General features: G+C 39.3%; 1 protein-coding gene across 1 annotated transcript in view; it reads right to left on the bottom strand.

Moving 5' to 3' along the window:
• LOC122643527 (starch synthase 3, chloroplastic/amyloplastic-like) overlaps nucleotides 1-21,099 on the bottom strand; it is a 114,926-nt gene that overhangs the window by 64,261 nt on the left and 29,566 nt on the right. The window contains exons 7-8 of the mRNA XM_043837144.1: nucleotides 10,951-11,058; nucleotides 10,303-10,412 (exon numbers count right to left, since the gene is read on the bottom strand). Coding sequence (XP_043693079.1) covers nucleotides 10,303-10,412; nucleotides 10,951-11,058 — 218 coding nt within the window. The remainder of the gene's footprint in view (nucleotides 1-10,302; nucleotides 10,413-10,950; nucleotides 11,059-21,099) is intronic.

Raw genomic sequence — 21,099 nt, 5'->3', positions numbered from 1 at the left:
CCGTAGAGTTGGTAGAGTCACCCATACTGGCAGCAGAGAAGTCCACTAATGTCTTCAAATACTAGGCTGAATGAGGTCCTAAAAAATCAGAAACAGCAGCAAGGTAGGATCCCTATATCGATATTGGTCAGGGTTTTGAAAAAAACCCTGATTTGTTGAGATCGATGAAGGGAATAAGAAAGCACCAAACTGCAGAATTATAAGCCCAACTGAAGTCAATATAGCCCTTATAATGGAGGAAATAACCCTCAAAAAAACAGATCCAATAATCAACAGCAATCCCTAAGATCGATAGTTGTCAGGGTTTTGAAAAAAAACCCTGATGATGGTGAAATCGATCTCAAGGAGTCTTCACAAAAAACCAGAACTGTGGAGGCCCAAATAGCATTCGAATGACTCCTTATAAGTGGAGAAGAAGCATGCAAAAAAATCAGAACTAATAGAGAGCCCAATCCCCTAGATCGACAATTGTCAGGGTTTTTAAAAAAACCTGATTTGATGAAGATCGATCCTAGGAGGTCTTGAAACAGTGCTGTAAAACTGAGATAAGAACTTGAACCAAAAGGGAATACTGCCGGCAGGTTGTGGTCTTCAAAAGTGGAGTTGATTCCTTGTATGAGTAGTAGAAGCAATCCCAAAAAAAAACTGAAGATCCAATTTCAGCAGGCTGCAATGGCTGGTTCTTATCGAGAAGAATTAAATATCATTCATGAGGTAATGGGGGCAGCAACTGGATCGTATGATCACCTCATCAGTGCTGCCCTATGTGACAATAGAGAACAAGGGAGAAGAGAGAGGAAGGAGAGGAGAAATCCGAGAGAGATGGAGAGAGAAGAGAGATCGAGATTTAATGATGGGTGGCCCTAATTCGAATTCTGCTCTGATACCATGTAGAGAGGACTGAATTAGGGTAAGACTTGGATAATCAATGTGATCACCAATCACTTCTATTTATAATCATAATGAATGAATACAAAAGATTACAAAATCAATGTGGGACTTAAAACGAAATAATAAACACAACTAAGAAAGAAGAAAGGTCCAGAATACCCCTACGGTATTCTGGACATATAACTAACATATATATATGTGTGTATTTATATATATATAACTGACTAACATGCCTACCGCCCATACATATACACATAACAAAATATGTATCCCCACGGTACATATAGGACATGTTTTAACACTCTCCCTCAAGCTGGAGCATATAGGTCACCTATGCCCAGTTTGTAATACTCTTTCCAGAAGCAGGACCAAACAAAGGCTTGGTAACATATCACCAAGCAGATCAGCAAAAGAAACAAAATGAGTATCAATCAGTTTCCTCATGACAGTGTTCCGCACAAAATGGCAGTCAACTTCAATGTGCTTGTTTCTCTCATGAAACACCGGGTTTCTAGCAATGTAGATAGCAACTTGAATATCACATACATCTTCATAGGTTGGAAAACTGGAAAACCCAACTCTTGAATCAGCGATCTCAACCACATCAACTCTGCTGCAGACTGCAATATGAGTCATCGCACTATACTCAGCCTCAGCACTAGATCTAGCCACAGTTATTTGCTTCTTGCTCCTCCATGTGACTAGATTACCACCAACAAATGTGCAATATCCTGCAGTAAACATCCTATCGCCATCAGCACCAGCCTAGTCAGCATCGGAAAATCCTATCAAATAAACGTTTTTATGAGGACAATAAATGAGCCACTTCCCTGAAGCCCCCTTCAGATACCTTAAGATACGATAGGCTGCCTCCCAGTGAACCTTCTTTGGTGATTGCATAAACTGACTAATAACACCAACAACAAAGGACATGTCAAGTCTAGTAACTGTTAAATAAATAAGTTTCCCTACTAATTTCCTATACCGGTTCTTATCATCAAATTCTTCACCACCACTAGTCCCAAACTTCTGATCAAGGTTCTAAATATTGGTTTCAACCTAGATTTCGACCAACCAGAAACAAAGATTGTCTCGGTTTCAACCATATCTTGGTCGAAACTTGGTACTTTCTCCAGACTAACTCGAACTTTGGTTTTGAGGCTCAGAAGTTGTTTTTTTGCCATGATTCTTATTGTGCAGCCTATTTTTGACATTTTGAACCCAATTCATGCATTAGTTTTGGACATGGTATCGACTAAGGCTTGACCGGAACATAACTCCTTCAATACAAATCAGATATAAGCAATCTTGGATTTGTAGGAAAGCTTTGAAACAAATCCAATATTGCTTAAATCTGGTTTATATTAAAGGAGCTATGGTATATACTTCCCCTTAGTTTGTTTCCCTATCTTAGAAGAAGGGATCTGAATGAAAGGTAAGGAAGAAGTGCAGAGAATTACTTGGGTTCTATAGAGGAAACCCTGCCTCAACCTCACAAAGAGATACTTGGATAATAATGTTCGACCCTTCATTCCATTGAAAGAGAAAATAAATAAGACTTACACCAGCCTCTTACCATACGGTTACCCACTTCCTATCACTAACCCCACCTTCATACTTAACTACACTAATCACCCACGAACTAATAACCAACTCAACACATAAATAATAGACCCACTACTACTACTATCCACATGACACAACTCACATGAATTAACAACCTACGTATAACTACCATGCATATAACAATTCCCTCCCTCTTAATTTCGGGTCTTGTCCTCAAGACCGAGTTCTTCGGTGTCTTCCCACGTGGCATCCTCCGCTTCGTAACAGCCTTCAATCAAGAATAATTTCTTGAATCGATGTCCAGGCACGAACCGTTCATTACAATTATAACAAAGTCCCTTAACCCGTCTTTCTCATATCTCCGTTAACGTGAGTCGACGAACGGGAATAGGTTCTATGTCAGGTGGAATGCTCTTTCTCTCAAGTGACTGGTCACGGGCCTCGTACAGTCGAGCCAATCCAATAGCTGCAGATAGGGTAGTCGGTGTACCGGCCAATACATCCGCTCTAATATGTTCCGTCAACCCACTCACGAAGAGGTTGACTTGCTGGTTTGGAGGGAGTCGTCCGACCTTGGACAGCAGCTTCTCAAACTTAGATTGGTAATCTCGAACAGAACCATCCTGTTGTAATTTCGCCAATTCTCCAAAGAAGTCCTAGAATGGGGTTGGACCAAATCTGTAGTGAAGGCCATCACAAAATTCTTGCCAACATATCATCCCTTCGTCCTGCTTGAAGATTTGGTACCATAGTTGCGCATCCCCTTCCAAATGGAAGGATGCCAATGACACTCTTTCTTCCTCAGTAGTCTGATGAAATTCAAAGAACAGTTCTGCCCTACACGTCCAACTGGTCGTGTCTTCATTCCCATTGTATCGAGGGAAATCCAATTTGACCAACTTAGGCATAAAGGATTGGTGTGTGTTGGCTGAGCGTGGAATCGTTTGTTGAGGTGGTAGTCGGTCATTAGAAGGAGGGACAGGAGCTCTCGAGCTCTCTCCTATCGCGTTTAGAGAAGGAGCTTGAGAAGCGGTGAACCTCTCGAAAAGTTCTTCCAGTCGATTAAGAATTTTTTGTTGCCCTTCATGAAGAGTGCTTACCTCCTCTTCCAGCTTCTCCACCCGCCCATCCATATTCCGGCTCTGATACCAAGCTGGTATATACTTCCCCTTAGTTTGTTTCCCTATCTTGGAAGAAGGGATCTGAATGAAAGGTAAGGAAGAAGTGCAGAGAATTACTTGGGTTCTATAGAGGAAACCCTGCCTCAACCTCACAATGAGATACTTGGATAATAATGTTCGACCCTTCATTCCATTGAAAGAGAAAATAAATAAGACTTACACCAGCCTCTTACCATACGGTTACCCACTTCCTATCACTAACCCCATCTTCATACTTAACTACACTAATCACCCACGAACTAATAACCAACTCAACACATAAATAATAGACCCACTACTACTACTATCCACATGACACAACTCACATGAATTAACAACCTACGTATAACTACCATGCATATAACAAGCTACATTTCAGTCAAACTTAATTTGGTATGCGAATGCTGTTTAAAATTGCTTTGAATGGAAATAAATTTTTAGAAATCAAAATAAATGAATATTTTACCGCTCTTTTGGTTTTTAGCAATGTTTATCATATTGAGATTTATGGAATTTTTAGATTTGGGAAAAAAAAAAACCCATCATTTAAAAGTTGAAAATTGCAGCTACCACCGAAAATCCAATTTTTGTTCTTGAACTAGAGGTTGACTTCTTATCCTTTTAGAATTTTATTTACTTTTTACTATTTTTATTGATTCAAATAGGGGGTATTTGCTTGTTTATGAATAATATCTTAAGATAAAAACATTTACTTAAATGATATTTGGCATAAATAAGTGTCTGTCCTGGTTTCGAGTTAGGTTTCCTCAAGTTTTGATGGGGATAAGTGAATTAATATAGGTGTTCAGGTTGAAACTTGCGAAATTACCAAAATATGGTTGAAACAGGTCAAAACATTGCATTTAAACTCCCCCTTCAACTCATCTCGGTCAGCTGCAAAACCGAGATATCTTGGTCGAAACCTGTAGTTTGAACTGAGATATCTCAGTCAAAACCTACAATTTCAGCCGAGATTTAGTTCCATGCTTCTGATGTGAATCCATAGGAGTATCAACTAGTTTAGAGGCAAGTATACCAATCTCAGACAAGAGGTCTAACACATATTTTCTCTATGTGGACTAATTCCTTTCTTACTCCGTATTACTTGAATGCTAAGAAAATACCTAAGGGCACCCAAGTCCTTCATCTGAAATATGCCGATGTAGATGAGATTTTACTTCTTCAATCCTAGATGCATCATCCTCAAATAAAATAATGCCATCTATATATACAACTAATATTGCCACCTTAGAGCCCTGGAGTCATATAAATACAGAATGGTCAGAGTAACAATGCAAAAAAACACAAGTAACAATGGCGCTAAACCTGTCGATCCAGGATCTAGGTGACTGTTTCAACCCATAGATGGCCTTATGTAGCTTGCATACTCTATCAGAATTCTCCCCCTGAGCAACATACCAGGGAGGTTACTTCATATAGACCTCTTCATGCAAATCACCATGTAGAAATGCATTTTTTATATACGCGTACTGAATTGAGATGAGCAACAGGAGAGAAAGTTTCAAAATAACCTACACCATAGTTCTGAGTATACCCCTTTGAGACCAACAAGGCCTTGAGTCGTTCAACGGAGCAATTTTGATTGTAGTTTATTGTGTCCACCCAGTGACATCGCACGAGATCCTTAAAGGGTATACCCAGTGCACGAGGCTCCCCCCACTGCGGGATCTAGGGAGGGTCATAACGTAAGCAGCCTTACCCCTGCTTTCGCAAAGACTGTTTCTAGACTCGAACCCAGGACCACTAAAGTCTATGTCTGATGAGATAATAATGCATCCATTTCCTTCTCCATAGCCACCCTCCACCCAGGATGAGATAAAGCCTCATGATGTTTTTTCGAAATGGAGTTAGTAGCTAATGAACAAGCAAAGTCATGTAGTGGAGGTGGAAAATAAGTTATAGAAACAAAGTTTTCTATAGGATAAGCAGTCATGGATTTTTTAGTACAAGAGTGAATACCTTTACGAAGGACAATCGATAAGTCAGTAGGAACCTTAGCACCTAGATCAGATTGTATGGTAGGTTGGCTGGTACTAGAGCTGACATGGAAGGCATTGTCCTCAAATGGCACAAGAACAGGAATAGGGGGTTTATGATTTGTATCAGCTGCAGAAGTAGGAGTAGATGTAGGAAGAGAATAATATGAAGTATTTTTGAAAAAGGTAACATCAGCACATGACAAATTATCGATGAGTAATAGGATCAGAACACTTGTAGCCATTCTGAGTTCTAGTGTTACAAGAAAAACACTTTACCACCTGGGGAGACAATTTAGCAATGTGAGGTTGCAAGATATGAATAAAACACACACAAACAAAGACACGAGGTGGTATGGTAAATAAGGGATCAATTGGATATAAAATAAAGACAGAGATCAGTTAGCTAGAACAGAAGAAGGCATCCGATTAATTAATAAACAAGCAGTGAGAATAGCATCGTACCGAAAATATTTGGGAACATGCATATGGATCTTAATTCATAGGAGACCGAGCAATCTCCAACAAATGTTTGTTTTTCCTTTCAACCACCCCATTGAGTTTAGGGGGTATACGAACAACTAGTTTGATGAATCATAGCATTAGCCAAACAAAAATAAAAAATTTCATGTTATGTATATTCAAGAGCATTATCAGACCGGAAAACTTTAATGGAAGCATCAAACAATGTTTTTATTTCATTATAAAAAATTTTAAAACAAAAAAAGAAACTCTGAACGATCTTTCAACAAATACACTCAAGTCAAACAGGAATGATCATCCACAAAAGTGACAAATAAGAAAAGCCTAATCTATTCTTGACACGACAGGACTCCAAATATCATAATGAATTAAAGAAAATAAAGATTGGCTCCTAGATACACTATGAACAGGAAAAGACAACCGATGATGCTTCCCAGGTTCACATGCTTCACACTTAAGCCGATAGACGAACTTGCAACTCAGAACCATATGCTGAAGCTTGGATAAGGATAGATGCCTCCATGTGAAGATGTCATTGAAGAGGAGAGGGACCACTAGTAGTTGTAGCAGCAGCGGTTGACGGTCCAGTGCAATCCATATAATATAGTCCAACCTGCACAAGCCTCCATGAATCGTCCTCCTTGTCTAAAGGTCTTGAAAAACACAATAAGGATAGAAGGTAACATAACAGTTAAGAGATTTAGTAAGTTGGCTGACAAATAAAAGACTTAACAGTAATTGTGGTATATGAAGGACAGGGGACAAGATCATGGATGGAGTGGATAAAACCGTACCATGACCAATCACATGGGTGGAGAATCTACTAGAAAGAATGACACGTGAAGAATTTTGAACTTTTGACAAGGAAAAGAAAAGGTCTAACTTACTAGTCATATGGGTAGAGGCACCAGAATCAATTATCCATGGAGTGGAGGCTGATGACTCGAGCTGTTAGAGACAATTAAGTATTTGATTATAATCATGTCGAGGTACATAAACAGATGAAGAAGCCCCAAATGCAGATGCAAGTGTAGTGTCACCAAAAGTCAATCTCTCAATATTACTATTAGTCATAGCTGTGTTAACAAACTCATTAGCCCAGTCTGGTCGGCCATGTTTAGCCCAACATGTGTCAACAGTTTGATTGGGCTTGCCGTAAAAGGAACACCATCGAGAAGATCTGTTAGTACACTGTCAACCTGTACTGCGACCACTTACTCCATGACCACGACCTCTCCATTGGCCACGGCCTCTCCCAGAGAAGGTATAACCTCGTCCCCGGCAAGCAATAAACGCCGAACCTTCCTTAGGAGGAGGATAGGAATCAACCCTGGATGGAGTAACCATACGCTGAATACGGGAGAATGTTTCATTTAATTAAGGTACTTTTTCCCCATCAATGAGCTAACTTTTAACGGACTGGTAATCAAGATGTACTCCAGCCATAAATTTTACAACATGAAATTCAGCCCGCTTAATCTTCAATTGTTGCAGATCAATAGTAAGAAGCTGGTGAGTTTAGAGTTTTTCAATAATACCCTTATAACTGTTGAAGTATTCATTCAACGACTTGTCCCCCTGTTTAAAATTGAACATTTACTCATTATAACTCATAGGTCCAGGATAAATTCTTCTTTTAAGAAAAGCTTTCTTTTAAATCATCCCAAACCCCCTTTGCAGTAGTGTGGAACATGACATTAGCTACAATAAGTAAATCCATACTGTTCCACAACAATATTTTGAGTGTGGAAGTTTCACGTATCCACTCTTCATATGTTGTGATAGCGGCTGAGTCTTTAGAATCAGCAGATGGAGGGTCAATAGGAAGATATTTTATCTTCCCTATAGCATGAATAGACTTGAACAGCTTGAGCCCATAACATGTAGTTAGAAACTCTACTGAGTTTAATGTTGGTGATCTAAATGTGAACATTATCGACGGGTTGTTTAAGATCAGCCATATGCACACTGGGAATATAGGAACCAAAAACGCATCCAAAGCAGTAGGCGACAGTAGTAGGAGGATCAACAATAAAATATAAAAAAAAACACTGTTCTAAGAAGAACACAGCAACCAGCGTATAAAAAATCCAACTTGGTACCTCAAAAAGCCAGATTTGGGTGATTATAAATTACCAGAAATCAGCAGGTCAGATGGACCTGCAATTAAGGTCGAAGAACCTTCAAGTAGAGGGTACTGATGTCTCAAAAGGCTGGATGGATCTACTGGTCAGATCCAATTTAATTTTAGAAGTCAATTGCCTGAAATTCTCTCAAAAACAGGGAACGCCCAGGTGAAAGGATAATATCAATTGCAGCAAATTAGGGGCTGTGATCAGCCCAAAAAAGGGGATCGAGTTTATCTCCCAGCAGTAGTAATTAATCTTCAACATAATAATAGCATCCATGGCGGGATGAAAAGTAATTGGAGAGCTCGATAGCTTCAAATAAACAATCCAGAATAGGTGTCGATAGCAATTATCTTCATATAACTTGACAACGGTAGGCAAAAAACTCTATGAACAGCAAGATATGGTAGTAGAAAGCCCTAACTTATCTTCCTATCATCATAAACTACGCCTTTATATAACATGTAGGCAGCATAGGCTGCTGCAACCAGAAACAATTGCAGTCCTTGAATGGACTATCAGACCAGAAGGTGAATGAAGATGATGACTGGTTTTTAGTGCTCTGATACCATGTAACAATTTCAGAAACTAGAAACCAGTTATCAGACAAGAGAAAGAGAAAAAGAACAGGAACAGAATTGAGGAAGAAGGTGAGATTAACAAAGAGAACCGCAGAATCATGACTCTCAGCAGTCCCCCATATCGTGTTTATATAAGCAGCAATTACACAAAAGAGGAAAGCCTAGAAGCTTCCATATTCCTATTTATAATCCAAGACTAACGGAGACTAACTAGGAAACAATATAAAAACAAAACAAACAAAATATGAGTAACTGACTAACATGCCTACTGCCCATACATATATACACATAACAAAATATGTACCCCCACGGTACATATGGGACATGTTTTAAGACAGATTAATCCTCATATTGAATATAAAGAACCCTTCAAATACAACACAGGCTGAATGGGTTCACGACATGCTAGAATTTGCAAACACTTTCTCACAGATTACCATATATCTATGCTCATCTCAGATGTCCTCATTATTGTTATTATTCCCTTTATTAAAAAAAAAAAATGATCCTGACAGTGACCAAGTTAAAGTTTTTAGGTACCATCAACGCTGCAAGAGCTACCATAGTTTTCAACAAGAGGCAAAAGAAAGGAAGCAAATTTGAGCACATGAGGAGGTGGCATTGCTTGAAATACAGAAAGACTAATAAAAAAAACAGTAAGCAGTGGATAGGGAGAGAAAAAACCAACGAATAAAAAAACTTATTTTTGGAGGGTCTTTTTTTTTTTTTTTTTTTTTTTTGGAGGGGGTTACAGAGCAGCCGCAATCAGCTTAGCCAATATATTGGAGATCAATAGATTCAATTTACTAGAATGAACCATAATATTGGAGGGTTTTTTTTTTTTTTTTTTTTTGGTTGAGGGGGGGGTTGGTACAGAGCAGCCGCAATCAGCTTAGCCAATATATTGGAGATCAATAGATTCAATACTGGAATCAACCAACTTATGGATATGGGCTATCTATAGATGGTCTAAGACCAAATAACAGGTATGATTTTTACAAATCAAGTTTTGAATCAAGCAAGATCTCCTTGGTCTCATTAAGGTGTTAAGGTGAAAGAGAATACAAATAGGTCATCAGGATGAATGCACAAAAGAAACAATACAGATTTTGGTTCTCCTGAAAGTTGAACAGCTAAAACAGTCCTGAAGTTTGACATCAGTTCTTCAACAATCTATCAAATTGACCACCTACGAAACAAGAGAAATACACATATATATGTATGATCTGCACTAATTTAAGACCCTTGAAAGTTAATAAGAAAAAAAAAGACCCTTGAAAGTTCAAACAAGTAAGACAAACCACAGCCAAGCAAAGTTATAAGATTTAATATAGAACAATTTACATTTATAATTTGTTATAAATAAATACATAAGTTTAATAATGAAATACATATAAGATACAGCCAAAAACTAATTAGTACCACTGAAGTAAATGAAACATTAGAACATATAAACAATAGAACTTTTAATTGTTCAACAAGAGTGCGACATTACCCATTTTGAGGCTCCAAAAAGTACACTGAAAGGCCTTCTACTTTCCCAAACCAAACTTTTATTTCAGTCCCACCCCAATGATAGCTCCGACTAAATTGAAACTCCTTTACCTATTCCACAAGACATAAACTTCAGTGAACTAAGAGAGAACTTTCATTATAAATCTGTGGATTTTTTTTTTTTTTTTGGGTGGTGGGTAGCAATAGATATAGAAAAAGCTACAATATAGGAACAGTAAAAATAGGGAGATGCTAATAAACGTGGAATCATGATCATATGTTTTAACAAAACAGAAGTGCTGACATTTAAAAGAAAATCAGATATCAGATAATCCTACAATACATCCATTACACTACCAAATCCTGTAGACATTTATAATTTTAATGATAAGATAAAGCATGAATTACTCCCAAAAAAACTAGAGGGAATAGATGTGTGAAATATGATAAATCGAAAACACTGGAAAAAAATATGCATACTTCAACCACCAAAGGAAAACTATAAAAATATAATAAGAACACCAAATCCAATAGTCTCAACTAAAATACATAATTTACCCCCACTGAAAAATAGACTATGCAAGGCTACTAGCCCACATGTCTGATTCATTAAAATTCAAGACAGGACATTAAAGATTTGAAAGCTTACATTGCTAAGGTTCAAGCAGTCATACTTAGGAAGAATTATGTCAACATTATGGCCTAAATCTTGAACAGCACGAGAAAGGCTTGTGACAACATCTCCAAGGCCTCCCACCTGAAACATTGTTGGACATGACATATATAAATTATGTATAAGAACATACAAGTAGACTCATTGTACAAAAAATCTGCAAAGGCGGATAGCTTAAGGTTTATACAGCAATTTGGAATGCTCCTTCAAAATATGACAATTCATTTTATAAAAATACTAATAGTTCATTGCAGATCTTTTTTTCTTGATGAAGGTGGGCAAAATTCATCAAGAGAAGGGAAGCCCCCAGAATATTGGAAGAAAAAAGATAAATCACAAGCATAAATGTCACACAGAAATTATCTACATATAGTTTCTCTTGATGCTAGCAAGCGGGAAAAAATAGTAAGAAGGAATTGGATCAGTATCTGTTTTTTAATTTATTCTATTTTTTATAAAAATTTAAAATTTTATCTTTTCTGTTGATTTGCATATTCTATGAACAAACATCATATCAATGTTTCAACTTCATCACATAATGTTACTATTATTTCCAATTGAATTTGTAATTCGGAATCTTACCATGTATATTTAATGTAAAAATAAGTTAACAATTATAAATATAATTGACCAACAATTGTGAATTTTTAAGAGACCATAAAAATATTCTTAATACTGTGTGTTTTCTATATTTTTATTTTCACATGTCACAGCTTAGAGTATTTGTTGCTAATTCTACTTTCTTTTTGTACATTTTGCAAGCATTGTACCATGATTTTTGATTCCCCATGTTCATTTTCAGTATCACAATTTCCATGTACACTTCTTCAGGTATATCTAATGCAGAAAAGAATTGTCCTTCACAAAAAAAAAGAACAGATAGGTTTCATTAAAGAATTCTAAAAAGGAGAAATGTTGAATAGAGTAGGAATATTTGCTGCAACCACAGTCACAAGATTGAGAAAGATAAGTATCCATTCCCATTTCTGCACCCACCCTTTACTGATCATACCACTAAAACTCAATGGTTGCAGCACAAGGAAATGGCCTACAATTCAATCCAGCCCTTTTAGTAAGTTGAGAGCATAGTTATCAAGGCGGGAAGGCGACCATGGCGTTTTAGAGGGCCAAAAATCAAGGCGACACCGCCTTGCCGGCAAGGCGGCCGTCATGGCGCGCAAGGCGTCCAAGGTGACCAAGGAATTTGGACGCCATGCCGTCGCCATGGTGACGCCTTGGCGACGCCTTGATAACTATGGTTGAGAGAATATGTATTGATTACCACGGGTGAGAGAGAGAGAGAGAGAGAGAGAGAGATAATAACTCATACTTTAGCAACTTAACAGTGTCTCTCTCTAAGAAAATTTAAAAAAAAAAAAAAGAAGCGGAGGGACCCCAACACAAAGGCCACCCAAGAAGGCATAAGCCTACAAAGACAAGAGCAGCAGCTTACCACAGCAATACATCAAAATACATGGCAAATAGAACAACAAACCAAAAACAGCAAGAAGAGGAAGACTAGGGATTGGGGGGAGAACAGCATTGGGATATCCCAAGAAGAAGCAATGAAACGATTCCTCACAGTGTCTCTACAGAGAGAGAAAGAAGAGTGAGGGTCTTCTGACGAACATCAAATACAATAGAAGTCTGAAGTCCAAATCTGATGATATGTACGGAGCGATTTAGACCATCTTTTCTTGTTTCGCTCCCACTAGATATGGTAAATCACAGCTCTAAAAGTAAATCTCACAATAGCATCACAGATTGAATTCCGTTTAAACCGAGACAAGACCCACACTCATAATCTTTCAAAAGAGCCAAATGTTCGCCATCTCCTAGACATCTTGGCCAAAATACCTTCCCAAATCACTTTGGAGAATTGAAAGGAAAAAAAAAGGTGATTTACATCTTTGAGGGCATTCCAACAGAAGCAACAGTTAGGAATGGAAAGGGATCCACTTGCTGAAGGAAGAGCTGGGTAGGAAGAGTAAAGGTGAGGGCACGCTAAAAAACAAAGTTGTGCCTTGGGATACAACCTTTAGACCATATGGCCCAGGGGACCAAAGGCATCTTGGATCACACCAAATTCCAAAGAGATGTTGTAGAAAACCTACCAGAGGGACAAGCTGTCCACTGAACAAGGTCACCACTACCTCTGGGCCTCCAAGGAATGCTCTGCAGATCAGCCCAAACTTTAATGAGGGCAGAGGAAATGGAAGGACCAGGATTCCAAAATCTCTCAAGATGGAAAAGAATTTGGTCAATCTATCTGACCTAGCGTCGTATCTAATCCTTTCCCCATAGCATAGTTGTCATGGCGTCGCCATGGCGCTGGAGAGGACTGCATGGTGACCTACGCCATGGCGTCCCTCTTTGATTTCTTCTTCCTGTCTCTCTTTCCCTCTTCGATTTCTTCTTCCTGTCTTCGATTTCTTCTTCCCCCTTCGATTTCTTCTTTCCCTCTTCAATTTCTTTCGATTTCTTCTTTCCCTCTTCGATTTCTTTCGATTTTTTCTTTCCCTCTTTGATTTCTTCTTCGATTTCTGAATTTTCTTCTTAAAACTTGAGAAACAATAGAGAAAAAATAAAACATGGCTCGAGTATACATCTATTAAAACATTAAAAATAGAGAAAATAAAAAATAAAACATGGTCAACATGCTCGCCATGGCAACGACATGCTCGCCATGGCAACGACATGCTCGCCATGGCGGGCGACATGTCGATATATCGACGTGACACCCCTCCACCGACTTGGATCGCCGTGACAACTATGCCCCATAGCAAGCCGAAAGAGACCCTTTGGGGTACCAAAGTCTAACCAGAGGATGTTATCCTCCTCATCATCGGTAGAAGTCATGATAGAATGAGATACCAACTGCCTAATCTGAATAATCTTTCTCTAAGACCAGGATGAGTCAGAAAGGCAAGTGACAAACCAGATTGAGTCCTTTCTAAGAAGACGAGAGTAAAGCCAATTGACCATATGGAGTCATCTTTAACTGCAATCTTCCAAATTAGTTTCACAAGGGAAGCTGTATTGACCTCCTAAACTCTTCTCAGCCCAAGACCACCCTCTTCTTTTGAGAGGCAAATAGATTTCCAACTGCAACTGTGCAAAAACCTAGAGCTCTCAATTCTTTTCCAGAGGAACAAGCACATGAGGGCTTCAATCTTATTTGTAATGCTACTTAGAAACCCAAAAACACCAACCCAGTACAGGTATTGAAGCTTGCATGACAGATTTAATGAGCTCTAACCTACCAGCATAAGACAGTAATCTACATTTTCCGAGCTAAAGCCTCTTGCGAAGCCTATCAAGAATAGGCAAACAATGATGAACAAAGACCTTTGAAGAGAGTAATGGCAGACCCAGGTAAGTGACAGGGAGGTGTCCAAAGGGAAAACATGAGATGGCTCGAATTTTGGCCTTATCTTCATCTGTGACTCCAGCAATGAAAATGACCAATTTTTGGGCATTGATGACGAGCTCTGACATCCCAGAGAAAACTTTTAAGGATTTAATAATAGCAGTCACACAGGTCGCAGAGGCTTTCGAGAAGATCATGATTTCATCAGCAAAGATAAGATTAGTTAACTTGAGAGGCATACATTTTCCCAAAGGAATAAAATAATTTTGAACAACCATATAATGCAAACTTCTTGAGAGACACTCCATAGCAATAAATAAAATGAGAGGGGATAGGGGGCACCCTTGAAGTCAATCTCATTTATCGGATTATTATACATATCAATTTTATAATTTTTGTTAGGGATTCCGCGTAAAAATACAAGCGATTCTTAACCGCAACTACATATGCATCTAATCATATATGATCAAGATCAAGCCTACCAAAAAAAATAGTTAAATATTATAAAAAAATATTTTTTTTTACTATTATTTAGAAATATAAATTTTTAGAAATATTAAGTAAAATATGCATATTTTGATGGACATCCGTTCGCACAACCCCAATTGCAAACAACTCCTAGCAAGTCCTTAGGAAATATGCCTAGTGCTTCACAAGCTGTTATAGAAGACGAGGAAGTTGTCTATATGCCTGCCCAGGCACCCCAAGTTAGCTCTGACTCGGTCGAAACCATAGTTGTCATGGCGGTTAGGTGATCCAAGGCGTTGGAGAGGGTAAAAAATCAAGGCGACACCAAGTAGGTGGCCAAGGTGTCCAAGGCGCCCGCCTAGGCGACCAAGGCGCCCAAGTCGACCAAAGCGCCTGGACGCCTAGGCGTCGCCTTGGCAGCGCTTAGGCGACGCCTTGACAACTATGATTATAAATAGATTTTGATTGGTCTGGTTTCGAGTCGAAACCAGACCAATCAAAATCTATTTATAATTCTATTTTATTTAGAGTAAAATAGATTAGAAAATCGAATAGAAAATAGAAAATTTCTTTAGAATTGAGAGAAATTAGAATAAAAATAGACTAGAATATTAATTTCTTGGTCACATTTTATTCATGAAATGGGTTGGATTGGTATTATTCTGGATACGCCAAAATCATTTTATCAAATCTAATGTACTTATTCGATCTAAGAAGGTCCTTGTGTCAGAATTGAGTCAGAGGCATGGTTATTTTGAAATGTACCAATTGTGCCCGAAACGATGTTAATAAAGATAAAGAATCACCAGCGGGGATTTCCAGATATATTACTTGGCCTTGCCTCAGCCCCAGCTTTGGCTCAAAATAACCCACAGAGCAGAGCTCCCATTGATGAGGATGGAGAGATGAACAAAATAAGATGCACTGGAGAACCCAGTGGGTAAAACAAGGTGGAAAACCCATCTTCGCTATGATACAATTTATGTATTCCCACCTAATAGAGCCAAAAGGCTTTATGGACATACAACTTCAGAGTATCAAAATAGGGGGTGTGAATTCCTGTCAAAACCTCTAGCGACCTCCTGGCATAAGAGAATGTTATCCACAATATTTCTTATACAAACGAAAGCAGTTTGATTTGCAGTAACAAGATCGTGAACAAACTACTTCAGTCTGTTAACAAGGATCTTAGCAATAAATTTATACAAGAAGTTACTGAGGTAGATTGGCCTGTGTTGAAAACTAGGGGTATTTTAGTCTTATATTTTGGGTTTTTGGGGTTTTCGGCTATTTTACATCAGTTCTGTCCTTAGTTTGTAAGGTTGTAATAAGTAAGGGATTAGGGGTAATTTCATATATCCCTAACTACCATACTTTCTATTTTGTCTCTAAATTAATTATATATTGGGAGGCTGCCTGCGTGATGGTATTCTGTTTTTACCTATCGCAGGCTGCTCTCCTCTCTTGCGGCAACTTCTTCTTCCTCTCTTTCTTCTTCTTCTTTCATCTTTCTTCCTTCATCCCTGATGTGATTAGTTTAATTCTGATTTGCAACATGGTATCAGAGCTATACTAATCAATCAAGGGTTCTTCAATCCCTTTCTTCTGGTTTTCTCCTTCGGTTTCCAGTTTTTTTTTTTTTTTTTTTGGTGTGCAGCCACCGATTGCTGCTCTGGTTTACTATGGATTAAACCCTCCTTATTAATGAATGGAGGGCTGTTTTTGATCTCTCTCGATGGAGTTTGGTTGCTGATGGGAAGACAACCTTGAAGAATCGATCAGAAATTGTTCCTGCTGAATATTTTTTTTTTCTCTCTCTCAATGGTGATGGTTCCTATTATAACTGGGTGCTAATGGCATGTGGTTCCTATGCCAATCTTGTTCTTTATGATCTTCTTTAAGGTGGTTTTCATGCTGGTTTGAAGATTCTATCAACTTCTCTCTCTGTTCTTCATATTGGAGAAATCAATCTCAACTGATGTTTTGCTCTCCATATCAATTTTGGTTCCTTTTTTGGTGAGAATCGATGGTTGCCGCTGGCTGTGTGACTGTGGAGGATTCTTCTACTGTGGTGTTTAGTTATTTACTGCACTTGCTGGTTTGCTCTGTGTGGTTATTGTTTGACTTCTGCTGCAACCTTCATTGATCCTGAATTGGTATAAGCTGCTGCTGTCCATATTATTTGTGTGGTTGGTGCTCACCTACTACTGGGTCATCACTCCTGTTTTTTTTTTGTACCTGGTTGTATCTCCTGAAGGATCGTTCCGAGTTTTTATCTGTATTCCAAGAATTTTATAATGAAATAAAAACTCAGTTTGGTGTCTCTATTAAAGTTTTTCGTTCTGATAATGCATTGGAATATGTACAAAATGAAATTTCTGATTTTTGTATTTCCCGTGGTATGATTCATCAGACTAGTTGTTCCTACACTCCACAACAAAATGGAGTGGCTGAACGCAAAAATAGGCATCTTCTTGAGGCAGCTCATGCTATCATGTTCCATATGCATGTCCCAAAGCTTTTTTGGTGTGAGAGTGTGTTGACTGCTTGTTATTTGATTAATCGCATGCCTTCTTCTATTTTTGCCGATAGGTCCCCTTTATCCATTGTTTTTCCGGGCATTTGCGCTTTCGCTTTACCCCCTCATGTTTTTGGATGTGTGTGCTTTGTGCATAACTTACATGTCTCCACCGACAAGTTTGCACCTAGGTCTACCAAGTGTATTTTCCTAAGTTATTCTCGTACCCAAAAAGGGTACAAGTGTTATGACCCTGTCTCTTCCAGATATTTTGTGAGTGCTGATGTCACCTTCTTTGAGGGGAGTTCTTACTTTTCTCAGTCTTCGTTGTCCTCTGAGGACGAGTGGCATCCTGTTGTGCCACCTCCTATTCCTACCTTAGTACCGTTTTCCCCTCCTTTGCAGGTGTATCAGCGTCGGGACAAGACAGCAGCCCCGTGTGAGATTCCTACAATTCCAGTGGTTTCAACCCCTCCACTTGCGTCCTCCTCTAGTGAAGCTCCGTCTACTTCCTCATCTAACTTACTAGTTGCCTTGCGGAAAGGTACACGTTCCTGTACACAGAAGTCTAATATTGTGTACCCCATTAACAAGTTTGTTTCCTTATCTCATCTACTGCCTTTGGTCCATAATTTTTCCTTGTCGTTATCCGCTTCTACTGTGCCTAAAAGTCACACTGAGGCCCTTCGTCTTCCTGGCTGGAAGCATGCCACGGATGCTGAAATGGATGCCCTGTTGACCCGTAACACCTGGACTCTTGATGATTTGCCACCTGGTAAGGACCTTGTCAAGTGTCGCTGGGTTTACACTATTAAGTATCTTCCTGATGGTTCTGTTGAGCAGCTCAAAGCCCGTCTAGTTGCCAATGGATATACCCAGACTTATGGAGTTGATTATTTTGAGACGTTCTCTCCCGTTGCCCGGCTGAATTCGGTGCACTTACTTATTTCCTTGGTGGTGAATTTTGATTGGCCATTATATCAGCTTGACATTAAAAATGCCTTTTTGTATGGTGACTTGTAAGAGGAAGTTTATATGGAGCAACCTCCGGGGTATGTTGCTCAGGGGGAGGATCTTACACGGGTTTGTAAGCTACGAAAGGTTATCTATGGTCTCAAACAGTCGCCCAGAGCGTGGTTTGAGAAATTCAATGCCATGGTGATGTCTTGTGGCTTTTCACAGTGTTATTCCGACCACTCGGTGTTTGTCCACCGCCGAGATGGTAAAGTGGTTGTCTTGGTCTTTTATGTAGACGATATTATTATTTCTGGTGATGATGAGGCTGGTATTGCAGAGGTAAAAGCATATTGACAACAGCATTTTCAGACCAAGGATCTAGGTAATCTTCACTATTTTCTTGGCATCGAAGTTGTGAGAAGTACGAAAGGTGTCAGTTTATCTCAAAGGAAATATGTATTGGACCTTCTGTCTGACACTGGCATGCTTGCTTCAAAGCCAGTGGATGTTCCTATGGATCCTCATCAGAAGTTTGGGGTAGATGATGGTGATCTCCTTAAAGACGTGCACCAGTACAGAAGTTTGATTGGGAAGCTAATCTATCTTACAGTTACCAAACCAGACATTTCCTTGCAGTGGGTGTCCTTAGTCAGTTTATGCAGTCTCCTCGGAAGGCTCATTGGGATGGAGTTGTTCGTGTTCTTCGCTATTTGATGGGTGCTCCTGGTAAAGGGTTGATTTATCGCCCTCATAGGCATATGGATCTTGTTGCTTTTTCAGATGCTGGCTGGGCTGGTTTGGCCAGTGATCGTCGCTCGACTACAGGGTATTGTACTTTTGTTGGGGGTAATCTAGTTACGTGGCGTAGTAAGAAACAGACCACAATTGCCAGGTCGAGTGCTGAAGTGGAAAACAAAGCTATGGCTCATACTACTGCAAAGTTGATGTGGCTCAGGTCTCTTCTTCTTGAGAAGGGTTTATCTGTGTCGGTGCCTATGAAGATGTATTGTGATAACCAGGCAGCCATATACATTGCGAGCAATCCGGTCTATCATGAACGGACCAAACATATTGAAGTGGACTGTCACTTTGTTCGAGATGCTGTGTTAAAAAAACTTGATGAGACCCCATTTGATTCATCCTTGAATCAGCTAGCAGATATGTTCACTAAGTCACTTTTTGCTCCTAGTTTTCTCACCTGTTGTAACAAGCTGAGCATGAGAGACCTCTATGCTCCAGCTTGAGGGGGAGTGTTGAAAACTAGGGGTATTTTAGTCTTATATTTTGGGTTTTTGGGGTTTTCTGTTATTTTACATCAGTTCTGTCCTTAGTTTGTAAGGTTGTAATAAGTAAGGGGTTAGGGGTAATTTCATATATCCCTAACTACCTTACTTTCTATTTTGTCTCTAAATTAATTATATACTGGGAGGCTGCCTGCGTGATGGTATTCTGTTTTTACCTATCGCAGGCTGCTCTCCTCTCTTGCGGCAACTTCTTCTTCCTCTCTTTCTTCTTCTTCTTTCATCTTTCTTCCTTCATCCCTGATGTGATTAGTTTAATTCTGATTTGCAACAGCCTGAATGCCGAAACAGAAGAAGCATCTTCAACCTTTGGAATAAGGCAAATAAACTAGTGGTTGATGCCTCTAATTTTTTGGGCATGAAAGAAGAAGCTGTGAATGGCGCCTACTAGATCCGACTTAATAATGTCCCAGGCTGAGAGGAAGAAACCCATGCTAAAACCATCTAGACCCAGGGATTTTTGAGCTTTATGAATTTTGATGGCCAAAAATATTTCGTCATAGGGGAGGCCCGACAAGAAAAACTGCTGATCCAAAGCAAGCCTATTAGGATAAGTGGTTAGGAATCGGCTCTAAAGAAAGAAGAGAGGAAGGACGGAATATCTCCATATAATATCTCAACACTTCAGCCTTAATGTCTTCCCCGGCTGCGATAACGTGACTCCTTCACGAGAAACCAGCCTATACAAGGAGTTATGGCTAGTTCTGGCTTTAAGAGAGCGATGAAAAAAACCCCGTGTTAGAGTCGCCGAGAGTGAACCACTTTACCCTAAAGTTCTGGTTGAATAAACTCTCTCCTTAGAGAAATAGGGTTCCAAGCTTGATAGATAGTCTTTTTCTCTTGGGCAAGGTGAGAGTTAGTCCTATCAGATTGGAGTTGTCTTTGGGCATCCGATAGGATGGCTTTACAATCCTTAACAATAGAAGAAATATTTCCAAATACATTGGAGTTCGAACCCTTAAGAGCAGCTTTGACAGTATTTAGCTTTTGAGCAAACCTGAGAAGGGGGGCAGACATTTTCTTTTACAAGTTGCTCCAAAGCCTATCTAACAATGGCCAGATAGTCACAGTGCTGAATGCACATGTCAAACAATCTGAATGGCTTGGGGCCAAATAAGACATAAGGGGAAATAGGAATTACTGCAGAGCTGTGATCCAAGATACCTGGGGGATCATAAACAACCCCAAAGTCAGGGTACGCATCAAGCCAATGATCATTTGAGAGTACTCAGTCAAGCTGGCTAGCAATCCTATCTGCACCCTACCTTCTATTGGACCAAGTAAACTTAAAACCAGTACATTTAAGATCCTGAACCTTGATGGAATCCAGGTGGGAATGTAAGGTAGCCACAACCTGCTCAAAAATAGGACCTCCCCCCCCCCCAAACCAATTTTCTCATGAGCAAAGAGAACATTAAAATCCCCTCCCAAACACTAGGGAAACCTCCCAAGTTGAGAGGAGATACCTGCAAGCGAAGACCATAAAAAGAGCCTCTCAACAGCGGAGTTTG

Source organism: Telopea speciosissima, chromosome 10, assembly GCF_018873765.1.
Source record: "Telopea speciosissima isolate NSW1024214 ecotype Mountain lineage chromosome 10, Tspe_v1, whole genome shotgun sequence".
Classification (NCBI taxonomy): Eukaryota; Viridiplantae; Streptophyta; class Magnoliopsida; order Proteales; family Proteaceae; genus Telopea; species Telopea speciosissima.
The sequence above is the reverse complement of the archived record's forward strand: the minus strand, read 5'-3'. Positions and strand labels throughout refer to the sequence as shown.